This window comes from Octopus bimaculoides, chromosome 21, assembly GCF_046866305.1.
Source record: "Octopus bimaculoides isolate indiv1 chromosome 21, ASM4686630v1, whole genome shotgun sequence".
Taxonomy (NCBI): Eukaryota; Metazoa; Mollusca; class Cephalopoda; order Octopoda; family Octopodidae; genus Octopus; species Octopus bimaculoides.
The window spans coordinates 7244573-7267119 of NC_142948.1; the positions used below are offsets into that span (position 1 = coordinate 7244573).

At 38.0% G+C, this 22547-nt stretch overlaps 1 protein-coding gene across 11 annotated transcripts in view; it reads right to left on the reverse strand.

The window, feature by feature from the left end:
- The window catches only part of LOC106882018 (spermatogenesis-associated serine-rich protein 2), a 132412-nt gene that overhangs the window by 29600 nt on the left and 80265 nt on the right, over positions 1 to 22547 (reverse strand). For 9 of the 11 annotated variants that reach the window (XM_089339358.1, XM_089339356.1, XM_014932567.3 and 6 more), the window contains one exon: positions 8516 to 8595. In XM_089339358.1, the coding sequence (XP_089195484.1) occupies positions 8516 to 8595 (80 nt within the window). Of the gene's footprint in view, positions 1 to 8515; positions 8596 to 13116; positions 13473 to 14279; positions 14431 to 22547 lie in introns of those variants that run through there. The other 2 variants (XM_014932570.3, XM_089339355.1) reach the window with 2 other exon arrangements.

The following is a 22547-nucleotide window of genomic DNA, read 5'->3' on the forward strand; positions in this document are numbered from 1 at the left end:
GGCTAAACATAGAGGGGACAAACAAGGACAGACAAAGGGATTAAATCGATTACATCGACCCCAGTACTCAACTGGTACTTAATTCATCGACCCCGAAAGGATGAAAGGCAAAGTCGACCTCGGCGGAATTTGAACTCAGAACTTAACGGCAGACGAAATACCGCTAAGCATTTCGCCCAGCATGCTAACGCTTCTGCCAGCTCACCACCTTCTTTCAGTTTCTGTCTACCAAATACACTCACAAGGCTTTGGTCAGTCTGGGGCAATAGCAGAAGATACTTGCTCAAAGTGTCACACAGTGGGATTGTACCTAGAACCATGTGGTTGGGAAGCAAATTTCTTGCCACACAGTCACACCTGTGCCTGGCCACACTTGCACTCAGTGGTTGTCAACAAGCTTCACCAACATATAAGTGAAGTTGTTCATTTCTGGTCTTCCATGAAAACATACCTGGTCATGGGAAATATTACCCTTGTGTGGAAACATAAAAGTTGGCTTGCAGAAAGGGCACCCAGCCATAGAGACTTTGCCTGGAAGCATAAGAAAAGTGGACAATAACCCTTTAGCATTTAAACTGGCCATATCCAGTCAAAATAATCTACATGTTTTATCTTCAAGCTAGCCAGGTCTGGCCTCTCACACCTACCCAAAAATATTACTCTAAAAATAAACAATCACATCATTGAAATCTCAAAGCCACAAGACAAATGCATGATTACTTCAAAACAATGTGAATAAATAAGCATTACATTTAACAGAGCAATCTGAAGGCTAAAGGGTTCAATGATGATGTTGATATTAACTACATATGAAGACACATTGACTAATATAATCCTAAGATAGACTATGTCTAAATAAACGCTGGGAAAATCAAAGTTGGAGTGCATCTCACGGTAGGTCTGCTTGAATTAGGTTTGAATTGGAGTTTATCAACAACTACTCCAGTTAATAAATCTTGTCAAAAAATTAACCTTTTCATGACAACAGCTGCTGGACTCAAATAATTATAGCCGTAACATACATACACCTATTCTAACAGTAAATTTTATTATCAATATGTTAGCATATTTAACAAGCATGCAATTACAGCAATCTTCTGTTACACTTAACTGTAGCTACAGTCTTCTACTACACATACACACACAATCACCAATAGCTACATTCTACCAAGATCCAAAATGCATATCCATAATCTAGGCAAGATACCCAACTTCCACAAGCCCAGCAGGTTTACTCTGGGAATAGGTTACTGTGTAGCCTTATGAGGGCACATGGCTTACAGGTTAGGGTGTTGTACTCATAACTGTGAGATCAAGGGTTCGATTCCCCAACTGGATGATGTGTTGTGTTCTTGAGTAAAACACTTCATTTCACATTGCTCTGCAATCACTTTGCCTGCACTTGTTTCAGTCATTTTGACTGTGGCCATGCTGGGGCATTGCCTTGAAGAGTTTTAGTTGAAGAAATTGACCACAGGGCTTCTTTTCTTTTTTAAAGCCTCGTACTTATTCTATCAGGCTCTTTTGCCAAACTGCTAAGTTATGGGGATATAAACACATCAACATCAGTTGTCAAGTGGTGATGGCTAGAGGAGACAAGTACTCTCACACACACACACACACACACACACACACAATGTGTCACACGTCAGTTGTCAATGTCAGTTTGATGGAGGATGTGAGCCAATGTACAGCACATACATTTGATCTCTATAAAACAAGTCATCTGTGCAGATTGTTCAGCAAGGAATAGCAGAACTGTCTTACTCAAACTCAAGAGTCTACCTTTATAGCCTCAGGACAGCCAAATAAAACAGTCCAACAATCAAAGGCATTCCAGCCATGACCAACTCTCGGAGTGGTTGGCATTAGGAAGGACATCCAGTTATAGAAAACATGCCAAATCAGACGGGAGTCTGGTGTGGCCTTCCAGCTTGCCAGCCCTGGTCAAACCATCCAACCCATGCCAGCATGGAAAATAGACATTAAAGGATGATGATGATGATATATATGACAAGCTTCTACAGTTTCCATCTATCAAATTCACCCAGAGCTATAATAGAAGATATTTGCCCAAGATGTTGTGCAGTGGGATTGAACCTACTCAAAACCACATCATAGCAAAGCAAGCTTCTTAGCCATAAAGCCATGCTAGCACCTACAAAAACCCAAACCACTATGGTTGCTGAGTAGCCTTGGCCAGTCCTATTAGACCGAGTGCCATCCGCAGATTCAGCATCAAATATACAATGTCTCCCTCCACCCCCTTAGTCGAGAACCCATACTGTGGAATCCCAAGTGCAGTGATTTGCCATATGATTGCAGTGCAGCATGTTGCTTTTTTGCTTCCATTGCTTATAAATTAAAATGGTGACCACTGTAGGCGGGGATGGGGAGAAGCAGAGGTGGACTTAGCCAAAGTACAACAGCTGTTCCTCAGATGTACTTATAATTGCTAGTATACATTACTGCTTAATATTTCACACAAAGGAGATTATTATTATTGGCGTTGCTATCTTCATGTCTGTGTTTTGTGTTTGTCTGAACTGGGTGGGAGGGATAATACTCTTGGGGGTGTTGTGGATGTGTGCAGGCGGGGGGGGGGGGGGGCTATTCATCACGTGGTGGCAGAGACAATGTGGATTAGTGCATGCTGCAGCAACAAACTGTCCCCTTGAATGGTCGGCTGCTCTTATCATTTTCAGTATTTCATCTCCAGTGTGGGCATGGGCCATGGGGGTGTGGTTTCTATGCAACTGGCGGGGATGCTGGTTTAGTTGTAGCCTTTGAATTACTTGGGGGAAAAAACAGGGCCCAAAAGCAAGACTGACATAATCCATAACAAACCTATTGTTTTTACACTGTCTTTATCTTTTACTTGTTTCAGTCATTTTGACTGTGGCCATGCTGGGATACTGCCTTGAAGGGTTTTAGTTGAACAAATCAACACCAGGACTTTCTATCGGTCTCTTTTGCCAAACCGCTAAGTTATAAGGGTGTAAACACAACAACTCTGGTTGCCAAGCAGTGGTGGGGGACAATCAAAGACACAAAGATACACACACACACACACACACACACACACATTTATACACTTTCAGTTTCCAACTAGCAAATCCAGTACAAGGCTTTAGTCTGCCCAAGGTTATAGTAGAAGACTCTTGCCCAAGGTGCCACACAGTGAGACTGAAGCTGGAACCATGTGGTTGGGAAGCAAGATTCTTACCATATAACCCACACCTGCACCAAGTTAGTTGAATAAATATTTCGCTTAGGCACTGCAAAACTAATAACCTGTTGTAGAACTCAATATCCATATGCATCAGAACAAAGCATTTGTTGAGAACAGAGTAGTAGCAAGAAAATGAGAGGACAAAGGAATAAGCAATTATCTTACAAACTTCAATAGCTTAAGAATGTTCCTGTTATTATAAGGTGTAGTGGACTCATAGTTGAGTTCTTTATGTTATCTGTCTCGTTTCTGTTTGGGTTTTTTTCGCTGTTCAAAAAATGTTCATTTTCTATGTCTTTGTTTTTTTATGTTTTCGTTTCTCATTGTATGTACGTTTTTTTTTTTGATGTCCTGTACCCATATATGCATGTAGTACTATACAGAATACCGAAAGGATCTTCACCTCTTATATCACAACTTTCTTCTTACCTTAACGCCGATGTGGTATAATTTCCTGGGAGAGAAATAATTTTGCGGCTGAAGATAGCTTTGTATTGTAAATTATACACATATAAAGCTTGAAACACGTGTACCGCGGAATCCTTTGTAGTTTTGTTGTTATTTTTGGGATTTACAATTTATACATATATATGTAGGTATGTACATATATGTATGTATATATGCATATATTTATATATTTTATATATATATATAGAGTCAAGACTATTGATAAGGTTGCAAGACGCAATGAAAATTTTAGGAAAATAAAAATAAGAAATAAGTAGAAATTTTAACGGTGAGTGTGTTAAATTTCAAGGCACAATAAGAAAATGACTCTCCCCAGACACAACAGTATATATAGCCACTTGGCTGAAACACATAAATAAATAAATAAATATATATACCCCTCATATACAAGTGTGTGTGTGTGTGAGAGAGAGAGAGACAGACAGAGTCCCTCTGCTGTGTTTGCACCATTTAAAAAACCTGAGCTGTTTATTATACCTTAATGTCCCATAGCTGAGAGATTCAACAAACTGAAATAAGTACTGAGGTTGACGTGATCAACTAAAACCCTCGCAGTGCTCCAGAATGGCCACAGTCTAAATACTAAAACCAGCAAAACAATAGAAAAGAAAAACTTAATCTCTCTTCTCTCTTCCACAAAAATCATTTATTTCTGTTACAATTCAAGTCTTCCAGGAAACAATTGTTTCAAACACAATGGTCACCAGATAAGGATTAATTCACGTGAGTCAAGACCGGTGGAAGTTAGAAGAAAATAAAACAAGAGTAAATTAATCAAGAGTAAATTTATTCATTCATTAGAGTCTGTCCCAAGGTCAAAAATAGTAAAGCCGACTCGTCCTATCTCACATTTCTCTGTTTATAATTATTTGTAGTAGTGGTTTATTTTATCAATTCTGAAAGATCTGAACTCTGAACCAACACAATGATATTGCTATATAAGGAAATTAGTTCCACTTAAAGAGGAGTACAATAAAGATTAAATAATTACTAGGAATATAATGGGTGAGGAAGGAGATTCAATAGATTATACTTCATTGTTTCATGTCTGCTTGTCCATGTTTGTATAATCTGTAAAGTGGTTGGCATTAGGAAGGGTACCTAGCTGTAGAAACTATGCCAAAACAGACAGTAGAGCTTGACAGAGACATTTGGCTTGCCAGCTTTTGTCAGCTCATCCAACCCATACCAGCATGGAAAACAGATGTTAAATGATGGTTATGATACACACACACACACACACACACACACAGGCAGTTAAGTAGGTAGTCAGATAGATAGATAGATGATGGTATTCATTTATACATACACACACACACAGGTCTTCTTTCATACATACATATATATAGATAGAGAGAGACACATACATACATACATACATACATACATACATACATACATACATGCATGCATGCATGCATGCATACATACATACATATGAGAGAGAGATTCTTTTAACTTCCATCCACCAAATCCACTTACAAGGATCTGGTCAGTCCAGAACTATGGTAGAAGACACTTGCCCAGGATGTGATGCAGTGAGGCTGAGCCTGAAACTATGTAGTTGGGAAGCAAACTTCTTACCTCACAGCCATGCCGGCACTTATAAATGTGTGGACTTCTCCCAGTGTAAGAACTCCTTATTTTACACAAATATAAAGCAGTATAGGTAGATGTCTGAGACAATAGGGCAGTTGCTGGCTGCTGTTTAGGATTTCAATATTACATGTCTCCTGGTCTTGGGTTCAAATACTGTCATGGCTGACTGACTTTTAACTTTACAAATTTTCCTAAAATATGCATCTCATAAATACTGAAGCTGGTTGTTTCAGTAACATATTCTCCAATTAAAAACATATTTACTTTACCTTCACTGTACCTTGGTGAAGTAAATATTTTATACAAATGTTCACTTCCCACCTATGTCAAGACGGTGGGCCTACAATTCCATCAGGAGCTGAGGACTCATGGCAAGGCAATATCTAAAATACAGTAAGGTAGCAAGCTGGCAGAAACATTAGCACGCTGGGCAAAATGCTTAGCGGGTATTTCACCTGTCTTTACAGTTTGAGTTCAAATTCCACCGGGGTCGACTTTGCCTTTCATCCTTCCAGGGTCAATAAATTAAGTACCAATTGTGTACTGGAGTCGATCTAATCGACTGGCGCCCTCCCCAAAAATTTCGGGCCTTGTGCCTATAGTAGAAAAGAATATCTAAAATACAGTTTTTAATCTTATGATGTAAATCTAAGCTTTTGTATTTCTATGTTAGCTATTAATCTTTGAGTGGGTCAATCTCTTAATGCTTTCCAATATCCTATTTCTACACACATACACACATATATAAACAGACCATATACACATATATATATATATCTATATATATATATATATATATATATATATATATATATATGTATAAATACATACAAAGAACATCTGGTTATCATTGAAAAGCAGATTGATCAACACAATGTAGAACATGAAAATACAAAAGACTCTGTTTACAGACATGACTATATGGTTAAGAAGCTTGCTCTACAACCATGTGGTTTCAGGTTAAGTCCCACTGTGCAGCACCTTGGACAAGTGTCCTCTACTCCAGTGCTACTCAAAGTGGTGGTCTGTGGATCGGTGCTGGACCGCAAGCCATCAGTTGCCGGTAAAAGGCGAGTTTCCAGAATAGGAAGAAACATTATAAAATGCTTACGTAATATTGTATTATTTGTTTACAAAATAAATATAAGATTTATTTTTAAATTATCAACTTTTATTATATTCATTATATATATTGTTTCTGGTATAAATTGATATTACTAAAAAATATTACCAGTCCCTGGCACATTGGGAAAAAAAAAACTGCTGGTACTCCAAGCATGATTCTCTAGTTGTAAATTTTATTGAACACCGCCTTTTAGTCGAGCAAATCGACCCTAGGACTTATTCTTTGTAAGCCTAGTACTTATTCTATCGGTCTCTTCTGCTGAACCGCTAAGTTACAGGGACGTAAACACACCAGCATCGGTTGTCAAGTGATGGTGGGGGGACAAACACAGACACATACATACATATATACATATATACAACGGGCTTCTTTCAGTTTCCATCTACCAAATCCACTCACAAGGCTTTGGTCGGCCCGAGGCTATAGTAGAAGACACTTGCCCAAGGTGCCACGCAGTGGGACTGAACCCGGAACCATGTGGTTGGCAAGCAAGCTACTTACCACACAGCCACTCCTGCACCTATATTTTACTTCAAAATAAATACAATCTATCATATATCTCCATCACTAACTGATGAATTCTATGTAGATAGTCACAGATACACACACAGTCATGTGTTTGAGGCTTTCTTCTTTGTTTTACCCAGTGTTATATATGAAAGTATGTGGCTTAGTGGTTACGGTGATACACTTCCGATCATAAGATTGTGTGATACAGTTCTATATTTAAGAGATGAGGAATTATGAACGTTGTTTACATTATTTACATTTGACGAATATTTATCCTCATCTTGTTTGTTGCTGACACAACGTTTCGGCTGATATACCGTCCAGCCTTCATGAAGGCTGGAGGGTTAACAACAAACAAGATGAGCACAAATATCCATCAAATGTAAATAATATTCATAAGATTGTGGTTCTAAGTCCTGGAGCAGGACTTGTAAGCCTAGTACTTATTGTATGGGACTCTTTTTCAGAACCACTAAGTTACGGGGATGTAAACACACCAACATCGATTGTCAAGTGATGGTGGTAGGGAGGGGCAAACAAAGACACAAACACACATAAACATATATATCTATATACATATATTAGATATATATATATATATATATATGAGACAGACTTCTTTCAGTTTCTGTCTACGAAATCCACTCACAAGGCTTTGGTCACCCTGAGGCTATAGTAGAAAACACTTGCCCAAGGTGCCACATAGTGGAATTGAACCCAGAACCATGTGGTTGGGAAGAAAGCTTCTTACCACACAGCCACACCTGTACATTTATGCAAACTTATAATTTGTGTTTGGAAGCTGATGGTTTCAAAGTAGTTGTAAGCCTCTGTGTGTGTGTGTGTGTGTGTGTGTGTGTGTGTGTGTGTGTGTGTGTGTGTGTGTGTGCGTGCGTGCGTGCGTGCGTGCGTGCGTGCGTGCGTGCGTGCGTGTGTGTGTGCGTGTGTGTTCTCTTTTTTTTAGTTTTAGAGTAAATTTTGACTGGTCACCTACTGGGTAGCAAGGTTGTTTATCACCTATGTATGTATGTATGTATGGATGGATGGATGGATGAATGAATGAATGAATGAATGAATGAATGAATGAATGGATGGATGAATGAATGGAAATAGATACAAATAGACAGCATAAGCTGGCATGTCACTACTGAAAGTAGCAGCTGCATTGTGAGGTTGAGAAAGCTTTTCATTGTCATGTTGATTCCAAATCAACTCAAAAGTTGCGGAAGAGAGAACAAAATCACCGTTGCTTCATTTCGCAAGCTGATACGAAATTCCAGGTGATTCTTGAAGAATCTATTAAGTTAGAGGACGATGCACCTTCAACTTTGTTACCAAATTAACAATCGACAAATATCAACATTTTTAATTCATCAAACAAACAATGTTTAAGAAAGTTATTAAAATCTGTCAACAGATCTCTGATTTAGTATCACTGAACAGAATGCTGATATACATGTGTGTGTGTGTTATATGCATGTATATATATATACATCTGTGTGTGTGTGTGTGTGTATATATATATGTATGAATGTATGTATGTATATGTGGTTGTGTATATATATATATATAAAACTTACCTTTTGTTTAACATTGTCTTGTCCAACCTGAGTCATGACTGATTTTGTTCGGCTATCAAAAACAATAGCACCAGTAGTATCTGGAATAAGACCAAAAAACGAAATATAAATATTAATGTAAAACAAAACAAAAAAAACATACATAAGCATATATATATAAAATGTAATACAAAATAAAAGTGATTATAAAAAGAAAAATAAATTAAATAAAAAAGTAAAAAATTTAAATTCTTTCACAGCTGAAGGACAAGGTCATTCTACCCAGCATTACTTGGCCATGTCATGTTCACATGTTCTTAAGAAGCAACAGCTGCTGCCTGGACCATATGAACTTCCACCACCCTCAACTGCCACCCTCCACTCCACCCCTATCACCACCACCACCACCACCATCACCACCCTCACCCACACTATTGATCTCTTTCATTGTGGCTAATCGAATGGTCAAGAACATTCAAGAAATGAAAGTTTGCCTTTCATATTTGTCTGTATTTGCAGTCGTGACTTCTGTCACAGTGATGGTAGCAGTGGCGGTGGCTGTGGTGGTTTTTATGTGGAACTTAACTCACGTACATGACAAAAGAAAAATTAGACCTTCGATTATCTGATTAACAGCTCTGTACAGAACAGAGAGAAATTACCGTATTTGACAGCATATAAGATGCACATCCCCCACCAAAATGTCTCAAAGAAAACAAAAACCCTCAACTCAGGACCCTATGCGTGAAGTTTAAATATTAGATGCATTAAATTGGACACTAAACTCCACTTGCGAAGACCTGTTGAGGCAAGTGAAATCGAACTAAATTCGACGACTGGCACCCATGCCAACACCATCTCCCTCATTGGACACGAAACTCAGCTTGCAAAGACTTATTGGGGCAAGCGAAAGCGAAATTGTGATGGCACCTGTGCTCAGCGTCGCCTTTCTGGCACTTGTGCCCGCGGCATGTGTAAGGACTTTCGAGCGAGATCGTTGCCAGTGCCCCTGGACTGGCTCCTGTGCAGGTGGCACGTAAAATATACCATTTTGAGTGTGGCCGTTGCCAGTACCGCCTGACTGGTCTTCGTGCCGGTGGCACGTAAAAAGCACCCACTACACTCTCTGAGTGGTTGGCGTTAGGAAGGACATCCAGCTGTAGAAACTCTACCAAATCAGATTGGAGCCTGGTGTAGCCATCTGGTTTCACCAGTCCTCAGTCAAATCGTCCAACCCATGCTAGCATGGAAAGCGGACGTTAAACGACGATGATGACGATGATGATGATTTCTGCACTAAAAACTTCTTTCCTATTTATCCATCCTTCTGTTTTCTCCACCCACTATTGCTTGTAGAGTCATGGAAGTGGAGTCCTCACATACTTCATAGGGTCCTATCAGAAGCCACCATTATTATATTTTCCAGCTGGATTCTCAAGCATGACCCACTGAGACCGTGGCTTATTATCAAACTATCTCCTTCTTGGTCTACTAACCAGGCCTTCAACTGGTTGACTTGGCTTGAAGAAGTCGTCTTTGTGATCTTTTCCTGTGATATTCTAAGCACATTCATAGTATCAGAGCTGTGACCTGGAGAAGTAAGCGGCTCAACCTGACGAAACTCCCTAATCTCAAAGCAATGCACTCTGTCGAGTAAGGTTACTCCAGAGACCCTCTGCAGGAACCTGATTTTGGCCCCCTTTGTATTTTCAAATTTCTGAATATGCACTACTGAAGTTTGGGTGTGTCTAATATACCTATGCGTCTTTTAAGTCATCAAATGTGGTAATGAAAAAGCAAAAATTAAAGGAAGAGGGTGAGAGCCCTAAAGAAAGGAGAGAGAGAGACAGAGAGAGAGAGAGAGAGAGAGAGAGAGAGAGAGAGAGAGAGAGAGAGAGGCAGGCAGGTAGACAGACAGACAGACACGCAGACAGGCAGATAGACAGACAGACGGATATGGGTAGAGAATCAAACCACAGTATAAACCCTTTCCATACCAACCTGCCTGAGAGCACCCCTTCCAGTTTTGAAGGGACCCAAATAAAAACTTCCACTAAAATTTCCTGTTGATTTATGTTTGAAATATTATCTTTTATAATGACAAAGTTATTTTGATAGACTCTTCGTTATTTTCAAAATTAAATTGAAACAAAAGCAATGTATTTTAACAGAAATATGGTGAAAAAAGGATTAAAGATTCCATGTGCATGTGTGTGTGTGTGTGTGTGTGTGTGTGTGTGTGTGTGTGTGCATGTGCATGTATCCAACATCACTTGACAACCGAAGTTGGTGTGCTTATGTCCCCATAACTTAGCAGTTCGGCAAAAGAGACTGACTGAATAAGTACTAGGCTTACAAAGAATAAGTCCTGGGATCAATTTGCTCAACTATAGGCAGTGCTCCAGCATGTCCGCTGTCAAATGACTGAAACAAGTAAAAGAACAAAAGAATACACACACACACACACACACACAGAGGCAAACATACATAGAGACAATATTTGCATGTATTGTGTACTACCATTACAACTACCACTAACTTCTCCAGTCACCATTACTTACTATTCAAACTATTAATATCTGAAATAAATTGTCTTGCCAAGTACACAAGCATGAGTGAGAGAGTACATGAATGTACTTCCTCAAATTATTTCAATGTACTCTATGCTAGCTTCTTAATATCATAACTATCGGTAACTAAAAGAAACTTATTGCCAAGCAATTACATTGCTTCTCATTTGCCATGTAACTGGTTTTGTTCTTCAATTAAACTCTAATGAACCCAGAATGCATACAAGTAAGCAAAATTTCAAAAATCAAAGCAAAAAAGAAATTACATTTAGTAACCACTGATAAAAAAAAAAAGTTTAAAATTCCTAGTTACTGGGAAATTAGAAGAGATATTGAATCAATCAAGAAAAAAAAACAAAATGAACTTAAACAGGGTCACCTAGTTTTTTTTTTTTTTTTTGTGAATTGAATATGTTGGACGTGGGCGGAGTGGTGGTAATGGCCACAAAACGTAGTTTATCAGTTATCTGTAATACTTACACATACACAGATATTTGCATGTGTGTGTGTGTCTACATTTGAAAAAGTGAAGAGAGATGGCTTTTGGGTGGGAAGGGGAATAATTTTTTTTATTTTGATAATAATGTTTAGAGTGAGTGACTCTGGTATGAGTTTCAAGGTTCAAATAGCCAGGCTATTTGAAGCTTGAAGCTCATACCAGAGTCACTCACTGTATACATTATTATTCAAATAAAAATTCTTTTCTACTCTAGGCACAAGGCCCGAAATTTTTGGGAGGGGGCTAGTCTATTAGAGCAACCTCAGTAAGCAACTGGTACTTAATTTAATTGTTCAAATAAAAATTATTCAAGAAAAGCCTTCTCTACTCATTTTTTCAAATATATAATACTGTACCAAGAGCTTGCTTTTTATTATTCTACTATATATATATATATATATATATATATATGGATACAACCATGTGTGAATCTGTGCATGTACATACATATATACATTCTACATACATGTATACACACATATATTATATATATAGATATACATACACACGTGTCTATATGTATGTGTCTACACACACATACCTATACACACGTATTTATATGTTTGTGTATAAACACATGTATATACATGCATACATACACATGCAAAGGCACATTCATATGTACACACCATATTTATTACAGTTCTCCAAGTTACACAATGGCTAGTTTAAAACTGACTGTTTCATAGGAACTCCTATATGCTGATAACCTAGTCCTTACAGCAGAATCTCTGGAAAAAAACAAACTTACAAAAGAAAATTCTAAATGCAGAAGTGAAAGGCCCCAGAATAAACTGCAGAAAAACAAAAGTTTTAGTAAACGGAATAAAACAGCACTTGGCTGACACCAAAGAAATGGTCAGATTCAATATGTATAAAAGGAAGTAATAAGAAACATCATATAGTGTACAAGGTGTGGACTATAGGTGCGCAAGAGATGTACAGGGCTCACAGTGAACAAAGACTTAATATGTGGCAAATGAACAGGGATGGTTAACAGTTGGTGTAGTTGTAAAATGAATTACTTTCAAAGTTTGGAAGGTTCTATACAAATAGTTGATAGTCTCTGTTACTTGGGAAACTGAGATAACAGTTTCAGAGTTCTGAAATAGGGTACTGCAAAAGTACAGACAAAGTGGGGGAAAATTGAGAGAGTTACTACTTCTGTCAATATCAAAGGGATTCTCTCTTTTGAGCAAAAGGTAAGTTGTATGTAACTTGTGAGCAAAGTGTGATGATGCATAGTAATGAGACATGGGCACTGACTACAGAGGATGTGTAAATGTTAGAGAGTAACGAAGCAACCATGCTCTGTTGGATGTGTAATGCTAATATGCCTAGACAACGATTTAGTAGAGATGAGCCAAGAGACATATCAAGTATAAGAGGAATGAGTTGTGTTGTGCAAGAATAAACAGTGCGTTGGTGCAGAGATGTATTCATTTTTTCGAAGCTGATGCTTCACTCTTTTTTATTCCGTTACTTCAATTTTTCCATTCCTCAAATTATCTTTATACATTTTAAATTAAATAAAAATTAAAACATTAATTTACCTGACAGTTGTCAAAATTTACGTTTCAAGACAGTGAATGTAAGAGAGATAACTCTGCTAATCTATAATCACGAAGTGAAGGGAGATAACCTGATGATAGACAGTTAAAGTGGAGAGGGGACAGTAAAACGTTTGAGGTGAAGCAGTTGTATTGAACTTGTTAGAACGACCAACACCGAAGTTGTCATCGGACAAAACTGAAAATAACGAAAGAATTAAAAATATTCCAGACTTGTTAGACATATGTATCAGCACAGAATGTGAATATTAAAATCAATAACTCTAACAACAACGATGAACGCTGATGTAATGATGCGTTGGCGTGGCTGTAGGGTAAGACGTTTACTTCCCAACTACAGGGTCTCGGGTTCTGTCCCACTGCGTGGCACCTTGAGCAAGTGTCTTCTACTATAGCCCCAGACAGATCAAAGCCTTGTAGATGGATTTACTTGGTAGAAACTGAGAGAAACCCATCACACACACACACACACACGTGTGTGTGTGTGTCTTCCTGTTGCGTTTATCCGTCACCACTGCTTGACAACCGGTGCTAGTATGGTTACGTCCACGTAACTCAGGGGTTCAACAATAAAGACCGACTGGATAGGTGTCAGGATTACAAACAAACGAAAAACTACCAGGGTCGATTTGTTTGCCTAAACCTTTCGAAGCAGTGCCCCAGCATGGCCACAGCCCAATGACAGAAACTAATAAAAGATAAACTATGTAATTCCTTCCTGGTTACAGAATAAACTGCGACCTTCTGGGATAACCGATAGCAATTCTCTTCAACTTATAAAAGGCTCTTACCTTAATGCTTGGCAAAGAGACAATTAGTAAGAAATAGAGGTGATGCTGCTGCTGCTGCTATAGGAAGCAGGCATTGTGACGACTGAGCATGTATATCAAGCTATTACATGCACACTAACGGTATTTGTGCAACAACAGATATCAAACAAATAAACACATGATATGATGAACGTCCTCAAAAATGACAACAAAAAATTGTGTACCAAAGCAGACAGAAGGGTAACCGAAACTCCTTAAATAATGAAGGGAGCAAGGAGTAAAAAGTGAAGAGTGGTGGTGGTGGTGGTGGTGGTTTGTAATGTTTGCTAGCAGCTATATGCTTACGAAGATGGATATGTTAGTAATGTCATTTACATTTTGAATAGTTATATACAGTGGTTCGTCCAAGTCCTGATAGCAGCTGTAGACTCACTCACAGAGACTGATGTAGTTAGGTGAATCAACACAATGCTTAAGACACAAACTAGCAGCTCTGACTGGAAAAATCATTCAATCCAGAACAACTAAAAACCAAGCAAAATAAATAAATGTCAATAAAATAAATAAAAAAAATATTGATAGAAGAGATTAAACAAATAGCAATTGATTGTGAAATCAAGGCAGAGTTTGACCTAAGAAAACTATGGGTAAAGCTCAAACTACAGAAAAATAACAAAATTAACAGAAAATTATTTAAGAACATGATAAGGCAAAAGTGTTTAATTTAAACAGTAAATGACACAGCTGATAACAACTGAAACAATGTAAGTCAGGGCAGTCTAAGGTTCTGTTACATTGTGAAGCTTTATTAAGTCATGAAGTTTTTAAAAAATTCATTTGCTCAAATAGCATTTTAAATTAAATAGACCAATCTCACAAAGGGTTTCATAATGATATCGTTATCATGTCATCATCATCAGTGATGTTGTTGTCATCGTTGTTGTTGTTTTAACATCCACGCTTGCATGGGTTAGACGGAAGTAAGGTAATATTTCCCCAATGCCAGACATGTTTTCCATAGAAGATCGGAAACGATGGACACCACTCCCATGATGGTGACACTCCTTTTACAACTAACGCATAAAGTCAAAGGTAGGAGACAGAAATACTTACACACGCAAACACACATACACATGCAAACACACACAAACACATGCAAACATACACAAACACATACATACACATACATACATATACATGCATACATACATACCTACATACATAGACAGATGAACACATACACACACACATACATACATACATACATACATACATACAGGCATACATACAATGGGCTTCTTTCAGTTTTCATCAACCAAATCCACTCACAAGGCTTTGATTGGTACAGGCCTAGAGTAGAAGACACTTGCCCAAGGTGCCACACAGTGGGACTGTACTTGAAGCCAAGTGTCAGAAAGCAAACTTCTCACCACACAGCCATGCCTGCACCTAAACGCTAAACATAACTGGGGAGCTGTGATACACAGTCACAAGTAATTACTCAGGCAGTGGGACAACAATCACTGATTTGGAACTTTTAGAGACAAAAGAGTTTGTGGGAGAAACAGGCTAAAGGTTTTGTTACGGATTGTTACAGGTGATCAGCACATGCCTCAATAACGAAGCTACCAACCAACAAGGACCTCAATGGGGTTATGTTACCCACTAGAAATAGCAAATAAAATCTCCCTCCTATCACACCCTACTGTCTTAGCATTCACACAACTCAGGCAAGACTCAGCTAGCTTTCTGCTCTCACAAATCGTTTATTTTATTTTGCTTTTATTTTTTTTATTAATTTATGTTTTTTTGTTTTGTTTCCATGCAGGGCCATTACAGCACATTGTAACTCCCCAAAAGCTCTCATCCTTTTCCACTCGTTTTATGACATTCAACTACCAAATGGCTTTCTTTAGTCCTATATGCATTTACTGAAAAACTAAAAACGCCTGTGACCACAGATCTGCTACATTGAAGCCAGCTTGGGGCTATACAAAAGCAACCACAACAAAAACAACAGGCATAACATTGTAACATCTGCAGCCTTACTTAAATGTACCCGCGATAATTGCTCAACAGATGACCCTGTTTACTGAACAGACAAGTTTAACAACAAGAATAATCTAGTGCAGTGGCTCCCAACTTGTGGTCTGCAAAGGTAGTACTAGGGGTCCGTGAACATGTTAAGCTGACAGACTTTTCAATATCCTGGGGTCCGGGGTAAAAACTCATTTAAATGAAAGAGGTCCTTGGTAGTGAAAAGGTTGGAAACCATTCATACATTATTTACATTTGACGGATATTTGTCCTCATCTTGTTTGCTGTTAACACAACGTTGTGTTAACAACAAACAAGATGAGGACAAATATCCGTCAAATGTAAATAATGTAAATAATTTCTCATCTCTTAAATATAGAACTGAATCACTCATACAGTCTTTTCTACTCTAGGCACATGGCTCGAAATTTTGGGGGAGGGGGGGCAGTCGATTAGGTCGACCCAGTACGCAACTGGTACTTAGTTTATCGATTAGAAAAGGATGGAAGGCAAAGTCGACCTCGGCGGAATTTGAACTCAGAACGTAAAAAGACAGACGAAATACCACTAAGCATTTCGCCCAGCATGCTAACGTTTCTTATTTCTTTATTGCCCACAAGGAGCTAAACATAGAGGGGACAAACAAGGAAAGACAAAGGAATTAAGTCGATTACATCGACTCCAGTGCGTAACTGGTACTTAATCTATCGACCCCGAAAGGATGAAAGGTAATGTCGACCTCGGCAGAATTTGAACTCGGAACGTAACGGCAGACGAAATACCGCTAAGTATTTCGCCCGGTGTGCTAACGTTTCTGCCAGCTCGCCGCCTTGAACCACTGATAAAGTATCAGGACAATAAGAACGGTTTATATTACAAGGGAGGTTATTCAATGTTCCACCAGTGTCAGTCGTATTTAATGCGAATCCAACAGGTGTGCATCACAGACGAAACTGACGCTAAAAAAAATAATAATAATGGGAGTTATCTCCCTTACATTCATGCACTTTTTTTTTTCCTTCGAATAACTGAATTTTAAATTAGCAAGAAATCTGTTCGCTTTGAAATTTAAAAAATCGAGGTTCTCAACCAAACAAACCCTGTCGTACATTTTTATCGACCCCCCCCCCTCCCCGCCACCGAAAACAAAATGAAGGATAAACTCAACGTCAACAGAATCTGAACTCGGAACACTAAACCAGAAGAAACACCATTCAGCATTTTGTCTGATGTTCTAACAATTCTGCAAGCTCCACCGGCTTTAAATTCGGAAGAATACAAAAGGGCATTTCACTAATTCATAGCAAACATGGAACCACCTTTACCACCAACACCCAAAAAACAAAAAAAAAAGACATGCCCACCACCACAGAAACACATGTATGAAACTAAGAAATGTAACAAACTTATTTTTCTTCTTTATGCTTTAATTAATTTGTACTTCACTCTATATGTATTATTGCCTTTATGTCTATATGAAGGCACATGGCTTAGTGGTTAAAGCATTCGGCTCACAATCGTGAGGTCGTGAGATCGATACCCAGCGGCGCGTTATGTCTTTCACATTGTTCCAGTCTACTCAGCTGGCAAAAATGAGCAGTACCTGCATTTCAAAGGGCCAACCTTGTCACATTCTGCGTTGCCCTGAACTTCCCTGAGAACTATGTTAAGGGTACGCGTGTCTGTGGAGTGCTCAGCCACTTGCATGTTAATTTCATAGGCAGGCTGTTCCATTGATTAGATAAACTAGAACCCAGCCTCGTTGTCGTAACCGACGGAGTGCCAGTTGTGTCTAACAGCAATTATTTTTCACTCTTTAGGGAAAGGAACTTTGTTCTTGTAATACAGCAACACAACAGATTGTTATAGTAATAAGAAAGAGTCTTGCTCCTTTCTTGCTTGACAGTAATTTATTCAGACTGATTTCAAGCTTTAGTTCTTACTGAAGTATGTCTTGTCTCTTATACAATAACTACTTAATTGGAACTGTCATGTGTTACAATATATTCCAGTCAGGTATGCTGAATGACATGCAAAAAAATATGCTTTTCTTAATTGTCTCCAAGTTTTAATTGGGATACTTTTCTTATCATCACCATTCAACGTCCATGTTTCATTGCATGCATGGGTCAGACGCAATTTGATGGATGCAGATTTTCCACACCTAATGCTGTCGATCCTCCCCTGTTTCCAAGCAAGGTAAATATTTTCCCATGACTGTCATGGAAGACTAAAAATGAACAACATCGTTTGTATGATGATGATGCTCATTGTCAAATGTCACATGTCCAGACAAGGACACACACACACACGACAGACTTCTTTCAGTTTCTGTCTCCTACATCCACTCACAAGGCTTTGGTCAACTTGAGGCTACAGCAGGAGACACTTGCCCAAGGTGCCATGCAAGAGGACTGAACCCATGACCGCATGATCAAGAAGCAAGCTTTTCAACTACACAACCAATCCCTATGCCAACACGGCCATGCCTGCATCTAACCCACTAAATTAAAACACTCCCTACTTATGTAGTCTCTATTTCAGGATTCTTCTATATTCACTAAAACATTCTTACTACATATTCTAATTTACCTCAATTCAGAGAACTAATCTACAATACTTCTCTGCTTCTGTGTTCACACCTCAAATCATTACTTTGACATTTTCACACTGACATCACCAAGTCACAACAACAACAGTTTTAAATGACATTTCTACCATTACTTTCTCTTATTCATCACTTCCACTAACACCAATGCTGCTTCTAACATTGTCAATATTGCAACCCAAGTGAATATTCCTTTCCATCAATCCAGAAGTACAACGTGTGTTATGCTATATGCTCTAACCTCTCATTATCTAACATAGAGCCACTTCCTTCAATACTGCGTTTGTCTTGTCTTCCAAGTTACTTGGTGATCTCCCTGCTGTTGGTGCCATATAAAAAGCACCCCAGCTCACTCTGAAATTGGTTAGCATCAGGAAGGACATCCAGTCATAGAAATTATGCAAAAGCAGACAGTAGAGCTTGGTGTGCTCCTCCTGCTTGCCAGTGTCTGTCAGACCCATACCAACATGGAAAACAGCTCTTGAATAATAATCATGGTAATGATGATGACAACAAAAACTTCAACCATAGTTTTCATACATAGGTTAAATCAACAGAGATTACTGGAATGTTTTGCTATGTCAACATTGCCTTGTGAAGCAGATTACTTTTCATCTATGTCACTTTGGACATGCAGTGTATATCAGGAAACTAATTCAGAGAACTATTTCTTTTGATAACAAAGTTACACTCTCTCTCTCTCTTCCTACTTATCTATCTATCTATCTATCTATCTATCTATCTATCTAGTATAAAGTTTTTTAAGAAGTGTTATGTTATGATGAAACACAGATAGTGACAGCTGTACATCTCCAGTGACTGGAGAAGAATGATCAAGGTATGGTCTGTTATTTAGCCCAGGTCAGCCCAAAACTGAGTAAAATAAAACTGAGATCAAAAGATCTGGTAATTGTGCCTTATTAAACCCATCTGTCTAGAAACATTTATTTTATTAATAGATAATAACAGGGATTCGTGATATGAAGACCAACAAGTTGTATTATATATTAAATAGCAGAGAATAGGCTGAGAGACTGAAGTGCGTATGAGAAAAGCTGCACAGTATTGCAAACTTATCCAACCCATGCTAGAGAAAAATGGATGCAAAATCATGATGATTATGGAAAAAGAAGAAAGCAATGACAATGGAAATATACTTCATCAACAGAAAGACAGAAAACAATGATGATGTTAACTAAGTACAACCAGATGGAAAGAAGAGTAAATTAATCAGTGAGACCTTCACTGGATCTCTCTGCACAATGCAATATGTGTGTGTGCGTGAGAGAGAGAGAGAGAGAGAGAGAGAGTGAGAGAGAGAAAGCACTGAAGGAGATTGTGCACAATGTATGCTACTGCACACAATAGGTTTATTAACATCACCACTGTATTATTTACAAGATTAACACAATTGGCAAAGATGAAGAACTGGCCGGGGGGGGGGGGGGGTCACATGTTTCAAAGCAAAGCTACATACAATGTTACTTTAGGTTTTATAATTGTGTAACGAACAATCTTCAACAATTAACTGGATATCAACTCAACAATAACAATCATCATCGTCATCATGATGAGTGTTTCTCTATGTGAGCACAGGTATTGGGGGCGGGAAGGTTGCAGGTTTATGATACAGCATCTCTCCATATAATTTGATTCTCTGTCAATTCCTTATTGATCTCCCAATATCATTACATTTGATCATCCCACTGCTAGTGTCAAATTCCTTGTATGGAGGCTGAATGGCTCAAGGAGCTGATTTAATACTGAACCAGGCATTGATGAGCAGAAACCACTCTTGCCTATATTTCGTCAATTCTTTTTCAGTGCCATGTAAAACGCACTCATGCCAGGACAGAGTAAATGCACCTATGCAGGTAGAATGCACCCAGCACACTCTGTAAAGTGGTTGACGTTAAGAAGCACATCCAGCTGTAGAAACCATGCCAAAACAGACAAATTGAGTCTGAACAGCTCCCCAGCTGCCCAGCTCCTGTTAAACCATCCAACCCATACCAGCATGTAAAACAGATGTTAAACGATGATGATGATGATGACAAAAGAATTCTGTTAGCTCATTTGAACCCAACCTACTTGAGACTAGCTCTATTCCCATGATATGAAACTGCTTTAACCCTTTCGTTACTATATTTATTTTGAGACGCTCTGTGTTTCTTTCAGTTAATTTTAAACATAACAAAGAATTTAGTAAAATAATGTAGTTATCATTAAGCTAGTGTTAGGAACATAAATTGCGACTAAGGTTTGGTGAAAGATTTTAATTCAAAATGTATGAAAACAAAACATTTGTACTACACAGACAGAGGCGTTTTGAGCTGGGTTGGTAACGAAAGGGTTAAAGGTGTTTATACTATAAGAGAACAAAGACAGAGGTATCAGGCTCAATAGTACACTATTGAGTCTGATAGCCCCACCCTAGTTCTATTAATTTTGAAAATAATAATATGTTAGGGATTTTAACAAACTTCCTGTTTTAAAATGATCTAAATTATAACTGTCCATCGAAATCCCTTTTAAGTTTATGTTCCACACTATCTTAATAACTGTTTCAACTTTCGGCACAAGGTCAGCAATTTGAGGTACAGAGATTTAGTCAATTACACTGACCCTGGTTCTTGATTGGTATTACATTTTAGTGGCTCCAAAAGAATGAAAGACAAAGTTAACCTGGGAAAAATATGAACTCAGAATATAAACACCTGAAACAAACACTGCTTAGCAGCATTTCGTGTGATTTGCTAACAATTCTGTCAGCTCAACAAAATGATTTTACTAAGCAACTACATTGTGGAAGAGCCATTTAATAAACACTCAAAATCACAAAATTCACTTTAAATTTGTTTCATGAGGGGTTAAAATCTTCACAGCACAACTGTGACCTGCTTATTGACAACGGAGTTGTCGTAGCATTGTGTTAGAGACTCAAGCTGCTGTTGAACAATGAGAATTTCAATACTTCATGAAACAGATTTAACCCTTTGTCATTTAAACAGGCCATATCCAGCCTTGGACTGGATATAGCCTGTTTAAATTCTACCTTTTTTAAGTTCAAACCAGCTAGATCTGGCCTCTCACACCTAACATACAGTATCATTCTAAAAATATACAGTCACATCATTGAAACCTCAAAGTTACAAGATACTGCAAGGTTAATTCAAAACAATGTGAATAAACAGGCATTACATTTGATATAGAAATCTGAATGCTGAAGAATTAAAGTGAATTTAAAAGTTTTGTGTGTTATTAAATGGCTTTTCTATGATGGAGCTGCTTCAGTTTCAACACATTGTCTCAGATCAAGTCACTTGCAAGACAAATACAATTCTGAAATTATTTTACTAAAATCAACATTATATTCAAAATTAATTGAAACAACCACTCTGTACTTCAACAGAAATATGGTAGCAAAAGTATCAAACTAAAACTTTCCTTCATAATTTTATGCAAGAACTTGTTGATTTGTGTTCTAAACACAAGCTGAACATTTTCGTTAATGTATTTCTCTTGGAATACACTGCCTTTTGTTTCAATAAATTTTGAAAATAACAAAAAGAACTTAGAAAAATAACTGTCATCATTAAACTGGTGTTTGGAACATAAATTAACATGAAACTTTGATGGATGGTTTTCATTTAAATCACTTTTAAAACAGGAAGTTTATATCATAAACATGGATTTGATATTAGGCAGGTTAGTATCAAGAGTCAATGATGATGAAGTAAATCCATTTCTCTAAATTTTTTTCTTTTCAAAATTAACTGAAGCACATAAGCAGCGTCTTTCATTAGAAATATGATCGGGAAAAAGTTAAATGTCAGTCAACGAAGATCTACCCTGATATACTTGCACTGCATGGCTGAGAAGCCCGACAGATAAGAGCAAATAGTAATATCATTCATATAAATGTCAAATTTTGCAGAGCCTAACCAAACATATCCTGCACACACATGTGTGTGTGTGTGTGTGTGTGTAATCATCAT